The 19,453-nt window shown below is 36.8% G+C and overlaps 1 protein-coding gene across 2 annotated transcripts; it reads left to right on the top strand.

The window, feature by feature from the left end:
• The first annotated feature begins 4 nt into the window (after window positions 1–4).
• SLC35A5 (solute carrier family 35 member A5) lies at window positions 5–19,453 on the top strand. 2 transcript variants are annotated; one of them, XM_033127808.1, is made up of 7 exons: window positions 5–245; window positions 1,009–1,157; window positions 5,537–5,635; window positions 6,977–7,110; window positions 9,656–9,723; window positions 15,792–16,572; window positions 17,961–19,453. In XM_033127808.1, the coding sequence occupies exons 2-7, from the start codon at window positions 1,055–1,057 to the stop codon at window positions 18,027–18,029; spliced, it is 1,254 nt and encodes a 417-aa protein (XP_032983699.1). In that variant the 5' UTR covers window positions 5–245; window positions 1,009–1,054; the 3' UTR covers window positions 18,030–19,453. The 2 variants fall into 2 exon arrangements, with proteins under 2 accessions (XP_032983699.1, XP_032983706.1); XM_033127815.1 differs by having other exon boundaries at window positions 6,980–7,110.

Below are 19,453 nucleotides of genomic sequence, written 5' to 3' on the forward strand. Positions count from 1 at the left end.
AGCGTAACACTGAGCGCGCATGCGCAATGGGTGCCAGGTCCGCTGGTTCCCAGTCGGGTCGTTATTGTGCTTTTTGTTTCGGAATAGGAGGCTCGCGGGCAAAGGCTTTTTCGCCCATCTTTTCCTCCCATAGCTTCCCCGCCTATGAACCCTAAAAGCTGGTGCTGCTGCTGCGGAGCTAGACAGTTCCTGATTTAGCTCTAGGATGTACGCTCTTCCACTAGAAGCCCTTCCGAGGGACTCAGGTAACCGCGCCCCACGGGCTAAACTGCGCGTGCGTATGAGGGGTGGGCGCGCCTGAAGAGAGCCGTATTGCGCATGTGTGACAAAAAGGTTTTCCCTGGCGATAAAAGGGAAACCTGCAGTCCTAGTGGAGAGGTGTGTGTTTAGTCTCTTTACATTGCGCCCAATATCGTTGTCGGTGTTTGCGCTTCAAGCCTCACCAATCCCCCAAGCCCTGTGCGTTCTCCCTACACTGGGAAGTTTTGGGCAAGTTACTTACCGGCCTAGAGTTTAGTGTCCTCAGTATATCAAAAGAGGGCCTTAGAGTCATTGATTTGTAAATTCTCTTCTAACACTAGTTCGGTATAAATTAATAGTGTAATGAAATCTTTCCAAGCAAGCTTTTTTCCCTCCTTATAGGGAAGAGATTGGACTGAGGAGAGAAAAATCTGAAATTTTCTTCTTCTAGAGCAAAGTTGCTAATAGGAATGAAAATTAAAGAATTGCTTTTCTGAAGAATTCCGTCCCAAAGTGTCACTCACTTGCTACCTCTAGCGGAACTTCTAATCTGGCCCTTGCCTTTTCTGTCTCTACAGTTCCCCCTCCTATCAAATTTTGACCCTTTGATTTCCTTTCTCGGTAGTTTCTCTTGTACTCAACTTTCTTGGTTTTGGTAATAGCCAAAACCAGGCATCTAAAAAAATACTGTTCTTTACAAATCAGTGGTAGTTGCATTAGGCTTAATCTGGCAGCAGGGTTGCTCATAAACTTATTCTTCTCTTTAAGGCAATTAGAAAACAGTGGACTGGAAAGCAAGTGCTGTGGTCATCCCATGTTATGCTCCTTGTCAACAATGTATACATTCTTGCTAGGGGCCATATTCATTGCCTTAAGCTCAAGTCGCATCCTATTGGTAAAATATTCAACCAATGAAGGTAAGTTAAGATTTGAAATATGTATGGAGCACTTCCGTTTAATCACACATTATCTCTCCTATCTTTGGTTTCCTTGTGTATGGTATGGGATAATACCCTTTCAAGTATTCTGTTTCATGTGAATGATAAAGAATGTTTAAATTTGATTCTTTAACTTTTCATTCCTTAGCAAGAAACATGTTTGATGCTGAGTGAAAGTTGGGTCAGTCAAGTATAGGACTCAACCGTTTACAGAACAGATCAAAACATCTAACTATTGCTTTAATCAACAGGTATTTCTGGGCCTGTAGCAATATGTATAATTATAACTTATTTTGAAATATGCAGGAGGATATATTTGGCATTTGTGATGAAGTATTATCTTAATTACTGTATCAATGGGACAGTACAGATTATTAAATTTAATAAATAAGTGCTCAAGAAATCTTCTATTTTTTAATGTAAGAATTTGTATTTAAATAGTTAAATTCCACAAAACTGTATTGAGAACCTTTCCCTAGTTATTGAAGACACGTAAAATTATGATATCATGACCATTAATGATCTGCTTGGGAAGTCAGATGTGTATATAAGTCTGTATTTCAGTTAACATTTACTGCCAGGCACTAGGCTAAGCATTAGCAGGATACAAAGTGCATAAGACATAGACCTTGTTCTCAAGAACTCACAGCTTATTGGAAGAGACATACATGTAAATGCAGTATAATAAATGGAGTTCTATACCAAAGTTGCAGAGATAGTTTAGAATAGAAAGTGGTATATTCTCTCTGGGAGAGGATGATGTGCAGTGCAGAGAGATAAGGTAACACTTTCCTGATAAGATGACAGGTGATCCACAAGAATATAGGTGGTCAGGGGTGTTCAAAACAGTGGTAATGGCCTATAAAAATGAACAGATGCATTAAAAAGCAGGATGGATTGTGAGAACATGTAGTTCAGAATTACTGAGCAAATAAGGACTGAGAGGAGAGGGGGAAGGAATGCTTGGCCAGAGAGAAAATTAATGATCAAGCAGTTAAGGACTACATATGACTTGCTAAGAATCTGGGACTTTATTCTCTAGGCCGCAGAGTCTGGAGGGAGGATTAGGAATACTTGAAGGATTATAAACAGGAGGGTAAAATGAGAAAGACTATTAATGGTAGCTGGATAGAGGATGGACTAAAGGGGACAAGACTGGAAGCAGGGTAGCCAGTTAGGGGGTTGTTGCAAATTCAAGCCACAGATGATGAAGACAAACAAAGGCTTTGGAAGTACTGTATTTTGCCATGTATAATATGCACTTTTTGGTCCAAATTTGTGAGGGAAAAATAAGGATGCTCATTATAAATGAGTAGTACTAATTCTGTATCTATATAAATGTTTTTCATTCTTTTATTTATGCTTATGAGTTAAAAGTGTAACTCTAGAAATCAATAACGATATCCGTATGCAAAATAATACCCTGGAAAACGATAATCAGTTTTGTTGAACTGGTGGCAAACTTGCAATGATGAAGAGTTCTTGGCCTTCTATGATGCACAAATGTCGTAAATTTGTTACTGATAGTAAAATTTCTTGTACCTTGTATCTGTTCTTGTGTTTTGTAATTGTTTGTTCCATAAAATTTCATGTACCATATGTTAAAAAATAAATGCTAAAATTCCTTATAATACAAAAAAACAAGTACCTAAATGTAAACAAACAAAAATTTGAATTAAAAAATCAAAACAAAAGATTTTTTTCCTTTAAAGTTTGGGCCAAAAACGTGGATGCACGTTGTACATGGGAGCGCATTATATATGGCAAAATACAGTAGGAACAGAAAAGAAGATAGATTCAAGAAATATTCTAAACATAGAAAAGATAGGACTTGGACAATATATTGAATGGGGAGATTAAAGGAGATGAAATACTGGATAGCTCAGAGTTTTCTGGTTTGGAGTACTGAGTGGATGGATCAGTGATGTTCTCAGCTGAGATAGAGAGTATTAGGAGGAAGAACAGGTTGGACAGAGTTCAGAGAGATTACAGAGTTTTAGCTCTGCACCTTCCATGAGGCCAGGAGCTGTGTACGTGTTCATTGCAATATTCTACAGTGTCTAGCACATCACGCATGTGAAGGAAATGCCAATTAAATGAATAAATCGGAGGTAGTTACTTATATGCTTGTGTTTAGTGAGTATTAAATGTTCCAGAGTACAGATCTGGAGACATTAATAACAAATTGACAGTTAAAGCCCTAGGAGCAGAGGACTCGTTCAGGGTAAGCAGAATGAGGAAATAGAGTCAAGGACAGAACTCCGAGGAGCACCAACATTTAACAGGCATGATGACACTCAGAAGGATGTTAAGAAGGAATTGTTATCGATAACTAAATGCACATGACTCACAGAAGGGAAGGAACAGTTTGAAGACTAAGAGGGAAGAGCAACATTATATTAAGGATTAAAACATGCCCTTTGGGATTAGTAATTAGAAGAAAATGGTAATCTCAGAGAGTAGGTAGTTTGAGTACAGTGCTGGGATCAGAAACAAGATTGTTTGGGGACAAGACCCGAATGGAAAGTGGGCAACATGGAAATAATGAATGTTGACACTGTTTTAGGGAGAGAAAGAGCAAGTATGGTCATTGGAGGGTTAGGATCTTATATAGTATTTTGTTTTTCGGATGGTAGAATTTTGAGTATATGTATAGGCCAAGGGGAGGAAGCCAGTTACTAGAAAGATAAAGGATCTACTGAAGCCAGAGGAATTACTTATTAGAGCAAAGTCCCTGAAGAAAAGGCAAGATTTTAAAGGGGAGAATGGGTGAATAGTGGGGTCATGGCCCCTTTCTTTGGGACTAAAGGGAAACCAATAAGGATGGATGTAATATAGATAAGGGACGTGAGTGTGGGCAGAAGGTGAGTGGAAAGAGGTTCCACGTGATGCTGAAACCCAGTTTGGGATTAACCATGAGAAAAATACAAGACAAAACAAAAGCAAGAGCAGTGACAAGAGTTTGAGAATTGTGATTCAAGCTTCCCTCCCCACCCCATTCTTGTGTGTGCATGTTCATTCTTGTGTATCATGATAGATAGAGATCAATGCAAAGTATTGTTGGAGAATAGAGTGTGATTTCAGTCTAGCTTTGAGCTCAGAAAGAGTGGAGGAGATCTTTTAACTAGTCTTTGAATGATGGAAAAGTTTAATAGACAACTAAATTCAGGTTAACATTTGTTGAGTGCCTACTAAGTGCAGAACATGGTTAACTGCCAGATATACAATGACTAACATGGTCCCTTTCTCATAAGGAGTTTACATTCTAATGGTAAGACACACATAAAAAATAACTATAATACAATGTGGCAAATTCTGTTATAGAAGTTTATAGGTGGTGCTACAGGATCAGAGATGAATAAAGAATTATGCTTACATTGGGAAGGTAAGGGGAAACCACAGAAAAGAGGAAGAAAGGGTGTTTTGGGGAGAAAGAAGGTGTTTTTCCTCTGTACTTGACCAGTTTAGGTTTCTAATATCATGACTAAGGGGAATAAACAGATGTTTTCAAAAGTGGGGGAAATGCGTTCCTCAAAATAGGCCCTAATAAAGTTTCTGTTTGTGCAAAATTAATAGAGCAAGTGGTTTGTAAGCATGTTTCAAAAGTCAGAGGTGACAGCTAAAACCAAGGCATACTAACCAACTCTCATTTCCTAATTAGATTGACTTTTAAGTTGGGACATAGCTTCCCAACTCGTCAGTGGGTTTTTGGATGTGTCAGAGAATTTTCTCTTAGCCCTAGAGGTAGCCATTTCCCTGGATCAGTTGCCTCTTGCCTCAAATAGCTTCCTTCTTTTAGCCCAATGTACCATTTGTACCAGAGTGCCAAACAAATATTGTTATCTCTGTGTGCCATGATATGAAACAGGTATTAGGAAAACTCTTGAGTTAAAGGAATATCACAGAGTGTACCTTGATGTTAGTGAGGCTAACAAGTCACTCTGGAGGATCTGAGCTGGGCAATAATTCAGGTAGGTAAATTATAGCTGTTTGAGGGGTCCGGCCCTGAGTCTTAATTAATGGTCAATTTAGAAGGCAGTCTCTAATGCCATACCACAAAGCTTTCATTGCCCATAGCCCTAGCCAGCCTAACATATTTATTAGCAACTTAGATGAAAACATGAGAGGCATATTTATCAAGTTCAAGAATAATAAAATGCTAAATGAGGTATGGATAGATAATATGTTAGGTGAATTGATTAAAAAATCCAAAAGAGCAAAGCCAACTGGATGAAGTTGAATACAACCAGTATTAAAATCCAGCTTTTAAGTCTAAAAACGACTCTAACTTATTAACTGTATATGAACATTATGTGGAACAAACTTGATAATTAGGAAACATTTCTGTTACATTTCAGAGAATAAATATGATTATCTTCCTACTACTGTGAACGTGTGCTCAGAACTGGTGAAGCTAGTTTTCTGTATGCTTGTGTCATTCTGGGTTATAAAGAAAGGTGAGTCTTGAAATAAAACGATATACTTGTTAAAAATTACAGAATCAAAAAATTTGAGACCTGGCAGGAACATTTTATATCATTTAGTCTAGCCCACTTATTTTGTATCTGAGGATGCCAAAATTCAAATATAAGTATGACTATCCATGTTTTGCAGGTGGAGAAACAGCTCAAAGAGAAAGTGTTATGCAATGCTGGGTGGGAGGGGGCAGAACTAGGACTCCAACCCACGTTTCCTAGTTTCCTATCCATCGCTTTACCTCGTGGCTGGTTCCTGTGATGGGTCACCCAGCGAGTTAGTTTTAATTCAAATACAGGATTTTAAAAATTACTCCTGCCTAATTTACTCTGTAGCTGTTGCAAAGCAGCGCTCGTTTCCTTCAGGGGAGGCAGCACAGTGCGTTGGAGTCAGAGAGACTGTATTCTGGGGCAGATTTTTTTTTAACTTTCCTGAGCTCCAGTTTCATCAACTATCAAATGAGGATACTAATCATTCCTCAGATCTAAAGTGTCTAGCCTTTTGTGGCTCTTAATATGTATTAATTCTCCATGTTAGTTTCCTAATTATTGAGCCTTAGCTCTCTCGGCTACTTTGATCTGCCTTCCCACATGAGATAAACATAGAATTTAGAGTATTAAAGCCCTTCCCCAAGAAGATGTCTTTTCATACTGTAGGGTTTCAATGTGTGCAAAGTTGCCAGTTAGTAGACTACATTTCTTAATCTCATGAAATTCATGTGTTGTTCACAGGGTTTAAGCTTAAATTGTTTTCTCTCTTTTCATTTTATTTTATATTCTCTCCTTTATAGTACCTTCTTAAGTTTTTGGAACTCTAGAAATGAAACAGTAACTCATAGTAGGATTAAAGTTAATTTTATCTACTCCCCTATATATAAATTTTTACCTAGCATTTCCCTTTCCTGATCCCTCCTTCCCCCAGGGAAAAATATCCCTGTATGAACACTTGATTTTTTTTCCTACTTATTTTAATTTGTTGAACTTTCTCTTGGCTTTATGCTGTCAGAATACTAAGGGAAACCATAAGTGTATCCTGAGTTGCCTTAAGTGATACTTCTATCTCAAGTTAACAGGAATTAGGAGAATCAGTAATCCTAAAGTGTTGCTGGTTGTCAGCGATTAGGCACAGTGGTGGGCCAAAGAAAGACAATAATGAAATCCTGTATCTTCATTGATTTCTTAAGGCTAATAGTCACTTATGAAAGAAAGTTCATAAAGCCTCTTTTAAAGAATTGTGTCAGAAATAAAATACAATTTGCTGTGTCTAAAAATGTGGGCATTCTCATCAAGCTCATTTATTCATTGCTGTATTTCTTTCTTTAGAAGACCATCAAAATAGAAACTTGAAATGTGCTTCCTGGAGGGAATTCTCTAATTTCATGAAGTGGTCCATTCCAGCCTTTCTTTATTTCCTGGATAATTTGATTGTCTTCTATGTCCTTTCATATCTTCAGCCTGTAAGTAAATATGACAAAGAAAATAGCACTGGGAAACTCAAAGAAATGAATTTCAGAGCTCATTTTTTTTTAAAGCATTTTCCTTGGCACTGTTCGTTTCTCCTTGCCCTCACTGGCCTTCCTGAGGTTTCACCAGATTCATCTCAGTACTGACTTACCAATGTGCTTGCCAGATTCTTTCACTGTTAAAGATTTCTGTGTGAATTAAACTATGCTGACCATTCCGTGGGAGTTGCTTCCTGGTCAGCGAATCTGGAGCCATCTCTGTTTGTATAACCTTAATCTGCCTGTTTTCTGAGCCTCTAATATTAATCTCAACATCTAGGACCGCCAAGCAGACTTAACTCAAAAAGTTATACACTCAGTGTACCACTCTTTCTTACACCTGCTTTAATGTAGTTTATATGAATTCTATTTGTATGATTTTCTTTATCTGTTAGTTCGATCATTTAACTAACAAGTACTTTTAAGAGTAGAGATTGTATCCTTCTACCTCTAAATGCTACCTATAGCTGATAATACTAGGAATATATCTCATCTCTCCTGGCACCCTCCATGGCAGTGTAGAGAGCCATTAGCAATCAGAATTAAAATTTGATCTTCCGCTCTTACCTATTACTCACTTTGGGTCACGTGTATATTTTCCTCTAATATTTTATAAAATGAAAATTTCTATTGCTATTGTTGCCAAAATGCGTTTTAAGTTTTTTTTTTTTTTAAAGAATCCAGGCATTTTGATTATAAATAGGTTTTTTATTGCCACTAGTCGTCTTAAATATAGCCAAATCAGTTTGCAAGTGGGACAAAAAGGAGGGATCAGTAGAGCACTGTAGTAGGAAACAGGAGTTTGATTCTTCTGCACAATTTAGACGCCATGTAACTACAAGCCCCAAATGCTCTAAGAGTCAGTTGCCCATCTGTGAAATAGAATGATGTTACCATAACAGCTCCAAGGCAGGATCCTAGACCAGGGGATCACCCGGAGTTCTATTCAGCTCTGTGATTGATGTTATTAGTAAGTGTTCGTTCCATCTAAAATGTGTACCCTCCTAAATTCTTGCTTCCACTTTGCTTTTTAGATCTGAGAGTTCCTATACCCAGTGACATAATTATTCACCTTCGATAAGTACATATTTGTTGTGTTTTATTTGTATCGAAAGGATTAGCTCTAAATTTCTATCCCTTTCCTACATCCCCAGTGCCAAAGCAAGATTGCAACTTCCTGTTTTTCTTCTAACTTATTGCTTTGCTTTTCCTTCCTGATTGTGTACAACCACAGATATTACAAAATAAATCACATGGCATATTCTGTGTATTGCTGTGCCCGAGTCCAGTGGGAAAAAATTAAATAGATATGCGTGGAAGCTTGGGGGCAAAGAGCTCTGGTGTTTTGTTTATTCTGTACTATTGCATGGAAAGAGTTTTCAGAAGTCATCAGGCCAGCCAGGCTGCTTGGTTAGATGCAATTGCACTGCCATTATTACCACTCTTACCGGCCACTTACTTTCCTCTTGTCCTCTTACTCTTTTCCTAACTAGTGGTTCACGAGCATTCATTTAGAGAGAAAGATACTGAGAAAACCTTAAACTAGTGGTTCCCATACAAATTCAATAGAAAAACATCATATTCTTGGAATTTTTGCTAACTACTATTGAACTTACTTTTATTTCCTTAATTCTGCCGCGTATTAGCCATGTGTGCAGGTTATATAAGACTGTTGATACTCTTTAGGGTTTAATCATCTTGAAGTGACAGCAAGGAGGAACGCAGGGTGAACTAAATCAGTAGAATTGGTTTTTAAAACTTATTAAAATTGTCACATTCAATCATGGAGAGCAATAATGAAATTTCATGCTTTCTAGGCCAAAATGTATAAATGTTCAGATTAATACTTTTGATATGTGAAATATGACTGAATTCACAAAAACAAATGTCTATAAAATCTGGCTAACATTTCTAAGTGTTTAGAACAATGTAAATAATAAATCTAAAGGACTGTCAATTATGACCTTGGTAGTGAATTACTGGTGTTGAGTCACTACAGTTCAACCAGGAAAATTGTTTCAATTCCTACAACAGCAAGGATGCTTAAAAACCTTTATCTCAATTCTCTTAATGTATAAATGGGCCTAACAGAACCTGCCTTCTCTCTACTCATGGAAACAATATTATGAGCCTGTGAAGTACTTTGAGAGCTTAAAAAAGTATGCTTTATAAGACCTAAACTTTTAGAGTTAAAAGTTTATTTCAGACCTAAACTTTTAGAGTTTATAAGAGTATTTTCCAAATCTGCACGTACAGATTATTTACACAGGCATTTGCTGAATTTCAACAGATTTTGAAAGCTGGACAATAATTTGATCATATCTACATAAATTTAACAAGCAATAAAAATGGAATTTAATACTCTAGTGAAATAGCTGCCCTAATAACCCCTCTGGTTTTTGACCAAAAAGCTTTTTCTGTCAGGTGAACCACCAAGCTGAGAGATTTCTGAGGTCAGTACTTTATTTGGATTGTAACTGTATCTTCTCTTTCTTTCTAGGCCATGGCTGTTATCTTCTCAAATTTTAGCATTATAACAACAGCTCTTCTATTCAGGATAGTGCTGAAGTAAGTAACTTGTTGTGAAAGCATATATCGTACTTTAAAACGGCACAGCCTTGTTTCAGATGATATACCCAGAGCACTGAACCCTCCAAATCCCAAGGCCGGGATTTTATTCCTAATTGGCTTTGTGTATTGCGTGTTGCTTACCCCATCTGGAAAGCAGCTCCATTGCTAGCCTATCTAAATCCTCTGTGATTCCATGCTTCAAATGTTTTTTCTTAACATCTGAAAAAAAGATAATTGACTGGTTTATAAGTATTTTAATTTTTAGGGCCAGATTTTCAACAAAGAATTCATGAGCTGGTTTTTTTCTCGCAGAATTTCTATACACTAAGAGGGAACCAAGAAGTTCCTAAGATGAATACACATTTGCTATTTGGAGTTTGGAGACGATAAAAAGTGGCAATTTCTTTATTAAACTACTTGGGATGAGTGCGATTTAAGCTCTAACTGGCAGAGGATTTGCGTGAGGAACAGATCAAAATTACAATTGATAAAAAATGATAGATTTTTAAACTTTTTAAAATGCTATCACCAGTCGTTCTTAACTCCAGGAAGGCCTGTAAATAAAATAAACATTTGTAAGTAAATAGGCTGTGCTGCCCTGCAAAGGCCAGAATGTCCTAAGGCGATACATGATCTGGGCTGTAACTCCGGTACAGTTTGTTACTTAATGATTGATGATGATAGTGATGATTCAAATAAAATGAACTTCCTGTTATGTTTTTTGTTATTTTTTAATTTTACATTCATGTTCTCTTTTTAATTTCTTGTTTCTCAATGTGCTGTGTCATACCGTGTTCTTTAATAATTTATGTGTACAGGACGATGAATGACTTGGTACTCAGTAACTATTTGTTGAATCCATGATGCCTTCAGTACATAAATTAAATGGAGTTCTTGAAAGATTTTCTTTTACCCTGAGGAAACATTCAATTTAATGGTTGATGTAAGAGATGGAAAAAATGTTATATCAGTTTAAATGTTATAGTACACTGAAATTTGCTTTTGAATCATGTTTTTCATTTTATTTATGAATTGTGAAAATAATTCAGCTAGCAAGTTAAAGAATGCTATTCCAAAAACATCTTGAAGTCTAAAATCAACATGAAAGTCACTTACTTGGCAGTATAAAAAGTTAGCTTCTGAGAAAATGTATATAAGCAATAATATTTTTATATCGATTCCTATGGTAAAGTTGGAGATGCACTGCCATAAAGGAAAAAGGTTGGCACTGACACATAATGAAAGGTTCACCATTTTGATAAGGGAGCAAAGGTCTCAAAAACATGTTTTTTGTAAATGGAAGTTTTTTTCCTGAGATATGGCAGTGTGTATGTACACATGGTATTATACTTCTTATTACATAATGCATTATCTATTATATATTATGTCATTATGTATTATGTCAAAATTACATCAATTTACAACTGAATTTACCCGAGTGAAGATATAAAGTATATATTGCACGACTTGAAATTGGCCAGTAATTTGACTCGAGAGCATGAGCCGTGGCTCACAGGCCGAGATGGAGGGGCATTTGGAAGAGTCCTACCTACCCAGGGCTCATTCAGCTGTTCTGTAGGAAAGAGAGATTTTCGGCCAGGCAATGACGAGAAAACACTAAGGGCCAAGAGTTGCACTGAGGGCCTTTCTGCCTTGTTTTGACCTAACCCCACATTGACCCATAAGGCAGATGCAGTTATTGCCCCATTCGTCAATAGATTTGCCCCGTGCTGAGTCTTCTGCTTGGAGCCCAGTACCACTGAGCATTTTGCAGCAGTTAGGCGGCTCCTTTTGACTATATAGGACGAGTGTCTGCAGTGGACAAAGCTGGGGGCAGAGGGACTGACTTGACATGATCTGCCCCTTTTCCAGCAGAGCGCCCCATCACCTGGGGCAGAGGTGTCCCTATTAAATTTTTAAGCATTTAACAATTTGTATTAAGAACGTTAATTCTTTGTGTAACCAAATCTAAATCTACACTGTAAACGTTTGCTTTTAATACTATTAATTACAATATTGTATTATTACTAGATTTAACAATTAACATTGTGATGAACTAAAGTTCAAAATAATTTTCACGTTTACCTCTTAATATTCAGAGCGATAATGTTGATTCTTAGACATATGTTTGTTTTGTGGTTAATATCTCCTTTTTGACTCCTTGGAAGTTATTTATATTAAAGGAACAGTAAAACTACTCCATTTTTATTATTTCCACAAGCACTGATGTATCTCCCAGAGTGGAGCTTAATTCCACTGATTCACAAATCAGCACTGAAGCTAGTCTAAATAGTAGAGCTAAAATATGGTAAATCTAATGCTGTCTTTTATAAGAATGCCTTTTAAGTATTATCTATTAATACATTTTCAAATCAACTATGTTCTGTTTATCTTTTTGTTGTTGGTGGTGTACGTTGTCTGTTTTTCCCTATTTAATCCACTTTTTATGAATCTTTCGCACTTGGCAATAAAATTTTGACCTAAGAGTAGCAGCTTGAGTTTTATCACATATTCTTAATTTATTTGCCATCAATAACTCACTTTTCATTTACAATATTATAGCTCTCATCTTATACTTGACTATAGCAGAGCCATCAAATATCCTTCCCATATAGGTAAAGAATATAAAGGTACACAGGTAGGAAAAAATAAGTGCAGAGACTAATGCAAGAATTACTAGGAAGAATTTGAAAGTGGGAAAAGGAAAAATATCACCGTCCAAATGTCTTATTGTCTTTTCCAGACAAATCCCATATGAATATATAGATTTGTTCTTTGAAGTATTGACACTGGTTCCTTTGAAGTATTGACACTGGTTCCAAGTGGAAACTAGTGGCAGGTGTTATGCCTCAAAGTCTGTTGGTTTGCTCTTAAAGCTTTGCAAAGTTGTGTGATCTTGTTTGCTTCAGTTTTAGGAAAAAGTATCAACCTGAACATTGAGATTTGGGGGTAAAAGATAAGTAAGACCAGCACTTATTTTCCTCTAAAGAATGTATGTGTTTCTCTGATTTCTTCAAAGCGAAGCTGTGGGGCAAAAGTTAAAAAACACATTTGAAACATGATGGGTGTCTTGGAAATTATGGTAAACTTTCTAAATCAGCAGAAAAATGAGAAGTGCCACTGAGTAGTACAAGCATTTCTCCAAAATCGTTCATTCATTTGATAAATCTTTTTATAATGTCTCATTATTAATCTGCTCCAATCGTGCTCTATGTGTTATGTACCATTTCTTGAAAAGTTATGTAAATCTTTCCACTTAATTATTTTCATGCTTTGCCTTGGTTTACTACCTCCAAATATGGTAGAGATGCTCTTATCTGACACAATTTGGACCTAATTGTTGAGTTACTGGGAAAACTCAAAGTGGGAAATCATGAAAAAAAATTTTAACTTAAGATACATTTAACTTAAGATATGTAAATGTCCATTCTTTTGATGAAAAGCTAAGGCCTTTCCTTTGAGTATGTGTAGGGTTTGCTGATTGGAGTTCTTTGGCTTCTTGCTTGCTTGAACCTACATTCATTACACTTCATTTGTGATTTATGGTTTTCAATTTCTTTAAAATAGAGCAAGTCCTTAAAAATACTTTTAAAGTAAATTCTTCTAGATTTTTATTATTCATTCCCTAATTGTAAAATAAGTTCACCTATATACCTACTTAGAAGGCAGGTTTTTATCTTGAGTGATTCGCCTTTAACTAATTTTCCTAAAGCAGTCAATTTTCATAAAGACAGCAATCCTTTTCTTTCACTCCTAATTTGTCATTTACATAATTGTTAAAATACATTGTAATAATGAGGTCACCTGTCAAAAACACATTTAGGAACAGAAACTGAGCAAACAGTTCACTTGGGAGCAGAGGTCCTCGGGTACAGTAGCCTTCTAGCTGCAAGTGTTCAATTCTGAGCATCAATCTGAATGATTTAATGATACCAGTTAAGTGACTTTCTACCGTGGCATCCACTAAACTGAGGACAAACCCTTCCACGCACAATCAGTCATCATTGGTAAAAGCACAGATCCTCAGCTGACTTTACAGGGTAATTTATTAAGCTTTATTTTCTTTGCTGAAAATCTGTTTCCAGCCTAATCCTTAATCATATTTACCTTCCCAAGAACCTTACCTTGAATGAGTAATATTTGCAGTAGTTACTGTTTAATATTTGCAGTAGCTAGTTTAAGACTTTGTTTCCTTAGATTCTTTTCCATGTCAGTATTAGTGGAAAATCTATGGCTGTCAGAATTCAAAACTTCTAAAGGAACTATAGATCATTGCCTCACTTGTCTTGATATATAATAACTGGTTATATAACGATTTTTATAAATTGGACACCATTTGTCATCTGTTTTCTGTTTCTGTTCTATATGCTTTCCACCTATACCAGCTGCACCTTCAGAAATGTGTGTGACTAATTCACAGTTTCCGGGCTCATGGCATAGGGCTATGCTATGCTAGCCCTGTCACTAAGTGTTAGATCTGGTTATTTAAGAGTATATACATGAGAAGACATGATAGTGTACACAGATGTCCTGCTATGTAGGCTGATCTGTGTATTTAGCAGTTTTATAGCAAGAAGCTCTGTGGAAGCATTGGTGAAATCAGACACATCACACACACACACACACACACACACACACACACACACATATCTTGGGAACTCCAAGTTATTATACTTAAGAGGTGCATTGTCCTGAAGGAAGACATACCAAACCATGGCTCAGATGCCTTTCTTGCTCTTTCATCAATAGGTGACCTTAGGGAAGTCAGCCTCTCAAAACACTGTTTCCTCCCCTAGAACAGGAATTGCTTGACCCATAGTAGGTGCTCAATAAATGCTCCAAAATTCTTGTAACTTAGAGTTCTTAATCTGTTTCTTTACAATTCTGTCTTCACTTATGTTAATCTGTCCTCCTCCCCCTCTGGTGTCCCTCTATCTGACTAATCTTCAAACTTGAAAGTGCTTCCACCCCAGAGGCCTTCCTGTCTCCCCCAGCCTGAGTCAGCTACTCCTCTTTCCTTAGTCAACACTGTACATTCTTCCTGCCTTCGCATAGATTCTTGTCTCTGCCAGGATGTAGCACCAACTCACTTTTCACATGGCAAACTTCAGTTTATTTTTCATCTTTCAGCTTGTGTCATTTCTTCTTTGAAGCAGTATCTGATTGTTTATAGATTCAAGTGTTCCTCAGGGTATCCAAATTGTTCCATGTATCACTTGTCACACATTATATTTTCATCTTTTAGTTTCCTGGCTCTCTATTAATGTGTAAATACCATGAGGATGGAGATCACGTCTTTATCTTCCCAGGGTGCTTGGCACATAGTAGCTGCTTATTAAATGTCTGTTGAACTGAATGATTCCACAAAATGGAATGATAATAATGCATGTCTTCTATATCTCACAAGTTTGTTGTTAGGCAAAATATTTAAATGAGGCATTTTAGGACTGTGTAAAATGAAACATTAAAATATTTTTTCCCTTGCCTTATCAAGCAGTAGTTTGATATAAAATGCTTTATGATTAGGTCATGGATCTGGGAGCTAGTTTCCTCTTTAAATCGTTTTTGGATCATGTTTGAAATTTGACAGAGCTTTGAGGAGTCTTCCTGGGGATGGAGGGAAGTCTGAGAATTCACCTATATAAATATTTGTCATATATTGCAAGGATTCACAAATACCTAAGGTTTATTACATTCTGGCTCATGGAAACCAGGTTGAGAAACTCTACTATAACTTTATAGTGAGATAAAAAGTTATTGTTCCACAGGTTAAAGATCAGCTATGGAGGTGGAAAGGAGGCTTAGTTAAACCTATAGACGAAAAAGAAACTTACAGTGAGGAGAAATGACCAAATGGCCTTAAGGGGCAGTTATAAAAGTGAAAAAAAGTATCAAGTTTAAGAAGCAGAGACACCAACAGGTTTCCTTTGAACCTGAATTGTGGGGAATCCTAGCAAAAACGGCACGGTTTATTCAATCAAGTACTCAAGTGTATGAGTTTTCAGTAGAAACAGTTGATAGGGGAGGGGGAAAAACCTAAAATCTTGTTTTTCATCTTTGAACAGGAGGCATCTAAACTGGATACAGTGGGCTTCCCTCCTGATTCTATTTTTGTCTATTGTGGCCCTCACTGCTGGGACCGAACCTTCACAGCATAATCTGGCAGGACATGGATTTCATCACGACGCCTTATTCAGCCCATCTAATTCCTGCCTACTTTTCAGAAGTCAGTGCCCCAGAAAAGACAATTGCACAGCAAAGGAGTGGATTTTTTCTGATGCTAAATGGAACACTACAGCCAGGGTTTTCAGTCACATCCGTCTTGGCTTGGGCCATGTACTTATTATAGTCCAGTGTTTTACTTCTTCAATGGCCAATATCTATAACGAAAAGATATTGAAGGAAGGGAGCCAGCTCACTGAAAGCATCTTCATACAGAACAGCAAACTCTATTTCTTTGGCGTTCTTTTTAATGGGCTGACTCTGGGCCTTCAGGGCAGTAACCGTGATCAGATTAAGAACTGTGGATTTTTTTATGGCCACAATGCATTTTCAGTAGCCCTTATTTTTGTAACTGCATTGCAGGGCCTCTCGGTGGCTTTTATTCTGAAGTTCTTGGATAACATGTTCCACGTCTTGATGGCACAGGTCACCACGGTCATCATCACAGCGGTGTCTGTCCTGGTGTTTGACTTCAGGCCCTCCCTGGAGTTCTTCTTAGAAGCCCCATCAGTTCTTCTCTCCATATTTATTTATAATTCCAGCAAGCCGCAAGGTCTGGAATATGCACCCAGGCAAGAAAGGTTCCGAGATCTAAATGGCCGTCTCTGGGAGCGCTCCAGTGGGGTAAGTGTATGGGGATACTGATTTTTGCTTGTTCTTCCCCAATTCAAAGAATGGTTATACAAGAAAAGAAATAGATTACTGCTAATTTTTCAAAGGATGTATCAGATCTCTGTGACTTTTAAAAATTACTCAACAAACATTCAGTGGACTCCTTATGTGTGCATGCGTTCATGATAATGCTGTCGGGGCTCCCAAAAAAGTGTAAATCACCGTTTCAACGATGTGACGTGCTTGTTGTATCCGAACATTACAGAGTCACAGAACTGGAAGATGCCTCACAGGTGCTCTTGTCCAGGCTCCCTAGTTTTACAAGTGAAGAAACAGAGAGGCTAGATGGTCTCCAGATAGTAAGTGAAAGAACTGGTGCTAAACCCATGAGGTCTGACTCCTAGTTCATTACTCTTTCTACTCCATCATAGTTGGGGAGATAAGTCTCATTCATGAGAAAAGTTGATCTTCAACATTAGTAAGCCTTATTAAATGTAAGTATAAAGCCTGGCTTCTTAAATTTTCCCTATAGTTATTTGCAGTGTGCCAGATGGGCAGGTATTGTTTATCTCACCAAGGTGATGGTTTTTAAAAGGATCTCACAAGAAAAATATTTTATGGAAACAATACTTATGCAATTATTCTGCATGAGTATTATTCTGCCAGTTTATTGTTTCAGGAGGGTCTGTCAGTCATGTTATTAGCAAATTAATACTGATCTTTTGGAGATTCATGTAAGGAGTTAGATATTTCTTATAAAGATGCAATAGACTTCTCCATCTAGTTTTAAATATATAATTTTCATGGACACAAAATATGAAATATTTTACGCAATGGACATGTCATTCTTTGGGAAAATTATCCTGTTTCTTATTAGAGTTCATGGTGGAGCTTCCCTCAGTAATGCTTCTGAAGTGGTGACGCAACAGATTCTTAAGATGAAAATATTAGAAGCTTGGGTCCCAAGTACCCTGATCTCAGCCAGAGTACAGAATCAAAAGTCCTGTATTCTTTTCCAGTGGTGATAACACCCGTTGCCTTACTTTTTAGGTAAAAGAATATCAGTTTAGGTAACAAGGCCTTCTAGTTCCTATTTCTCCAATCTTTAGTCATTTCCCTTCAAGACCAGCAGAGGGTGCTTCTTACTTTGCTCATGTTGTTAACTTTGAAATTTTTAAGTGCTGAGGGACATGTCAGTTTTTCATGTCATTAAGTGTCTAAAATTAACTTTCCAGGAATATAAGTATTTATTTAATTTCATTTGGCAGGATTTTATCTGTAGTTTAATGAAATAAAATTCATGGTTTGTTAGTAAGGTTTCTCCTTGGTAATCATTAAAAATGCTATTCATACATTTCTAGTTTTATTTTAATTAATAGTAATTTCATGTTTTCTTTTAGGATGGAGAAGAACTAGAAAGACTTACCAAACCCAAGAGTGCCATTGAGTCAGATGAAGATACTTTCTAATTGGTATTCAAATAGTTGGAAGGCTTCACAACCTTATTTTCACATTTTCAGCATGTGTAATATTTCTCTTTTCACTTTGATAAACCAAGAACATTTCCAAAGCATAATACTCTTTGCATATATCTAACTACTCCCTAAACAGTTCTAGCGAAGGCTTAGTGTACCCAAAGGCTAGAAAGGTGTAAGGAAGTCACATAGAAGTAATAGTATGGAGACTGCATTCTGCATTAATGGCCTGGTAATGGATAAATCAACAAGGTAAATTTACAGATTATTTTCCTTGTCATCCAAGGTTCCAAAAACTTTGTAGTAATCATGTTAGCTGTACTCCATAAATATACAAAGACAGATCAGTTTGGCAGATATTCATAATTATGTAGTTTTACTCTGCGTGCCAAAGTCTTCCCTTTTTTATCATTATAAATATCACCTAGGTTGTCCCTTGAATTTTGAGGCCCTGAAGATACATATTTTGCAATTAAAAAGCAACATGACTCTTTTCTAAAAAATTTGGTTGAAGGACCGTCCTATCTTGCTACAACATTGATTTGAAGTTAATCTCTGCTAAATGTTTTGCCGAACAAGCAATTTTTCAGAAACAAAATCTCAGAATTTTAATTTTTAGAAATTCATGAGGGGACTTGATTTTTAGTTAATTATCTTTCAAGTTTTTCTACACAAATAAGCTTCAGTTTAGGTGAAAGTTGGTTCCCGGTCACCACAGTTATCACTTGTATTTAAAATCACTTTAGCCATGGTGGAGTTTTTCTTTCCTCAGACTGACCTCATTACTCTTGGACTGTTATATTTTGGAGAACTAAGAAGAAGCCATTTCATTTTATTAGCTATTAAACAGAACTTACGATAATTACATATCTTAAATCCTGTTCCTAAAAGTTGAGACACTGGCTTTAGAATATTACCAGGTTGTCAGTAAGACTGATGCCAGAGAGTTCCTTTTAAAAGGGTCACTTTGCAAACAAATGACTTTTACTGAAATATGAATAGTAGCACTTTAAAAAGAGGAAGACCAATAGTAAATAGAGCACTTTGTAGTGATAATATTACACACTTTTAAGTGCATAGTGTTTTGCATGCAGCCAATTGCCTCGGAGGTAGAGAAGTCAAATGATAGATAATTTAAAAATGAGAAAACAGAAGTGACTTGCCCGAAGTCATGTCGCTGGATGGTGACAGGGCAAGTGTTGGTGTTAGCTAATAGGTCCATATGTTTACAGAGCTGTATACTAAACGTTAGCCTTAATGTGTGATTCTTGGGTAGTCGAGTCGTTTCTTCTCTTTCCTCTAATTTTCTATAGAGAAATATAAGATAATAACTGTTATATAATCCATCTGTGATGTGCAGAATAATATGACTGGCAAGATTTGGTGGAAATTGATAAATAAAATAATGATTAAACCTG

This window comes from Rhinolophus ferrumequinum, chromosome 2 (assembly GCF_004115265.2).
Source record: "Rhinolophus ferrumequinum isolate MPI-CBG mRhiFer1 chromosome 2, mRhiFer1_v1.p, whole genome shotgun sequence".
Lineage (NCBI taxonomy): Eukaryota > Metazoa > Chordata > Mammalia > Chiroptera > Rhinolophidae > Rhinolophus > Rhinolophus ferrumequinum.

What these genes read in the sequence shown, in the direction of transcription:
- SLC35A5 (XM_033127808.1), top strand. Translation starts at nt 1,055, where the DNA reads ATGTTATGCTCCTTGTCAACAATGTATACATTCTTGCTAGGGGCCATA. An exon ending in CTATTCAGGATAGTGCTGAA is followed by an intron (nt 9,724 to 15,791) that starts GTAAGTAACTTG and finishes ATCTTTGAACAG; the next exon opens with GAGGCATCTAAACTGGATAC. An exon ending in TCTGGGAGCGCTCCAGTGGG is followed by an intron (nt 16,573 to 17,960) that starts GTAAGTGTATGG and finishes GTTTTCTTTTAG; the next exon opens with GATGGAGAAGAACTAGAAAG.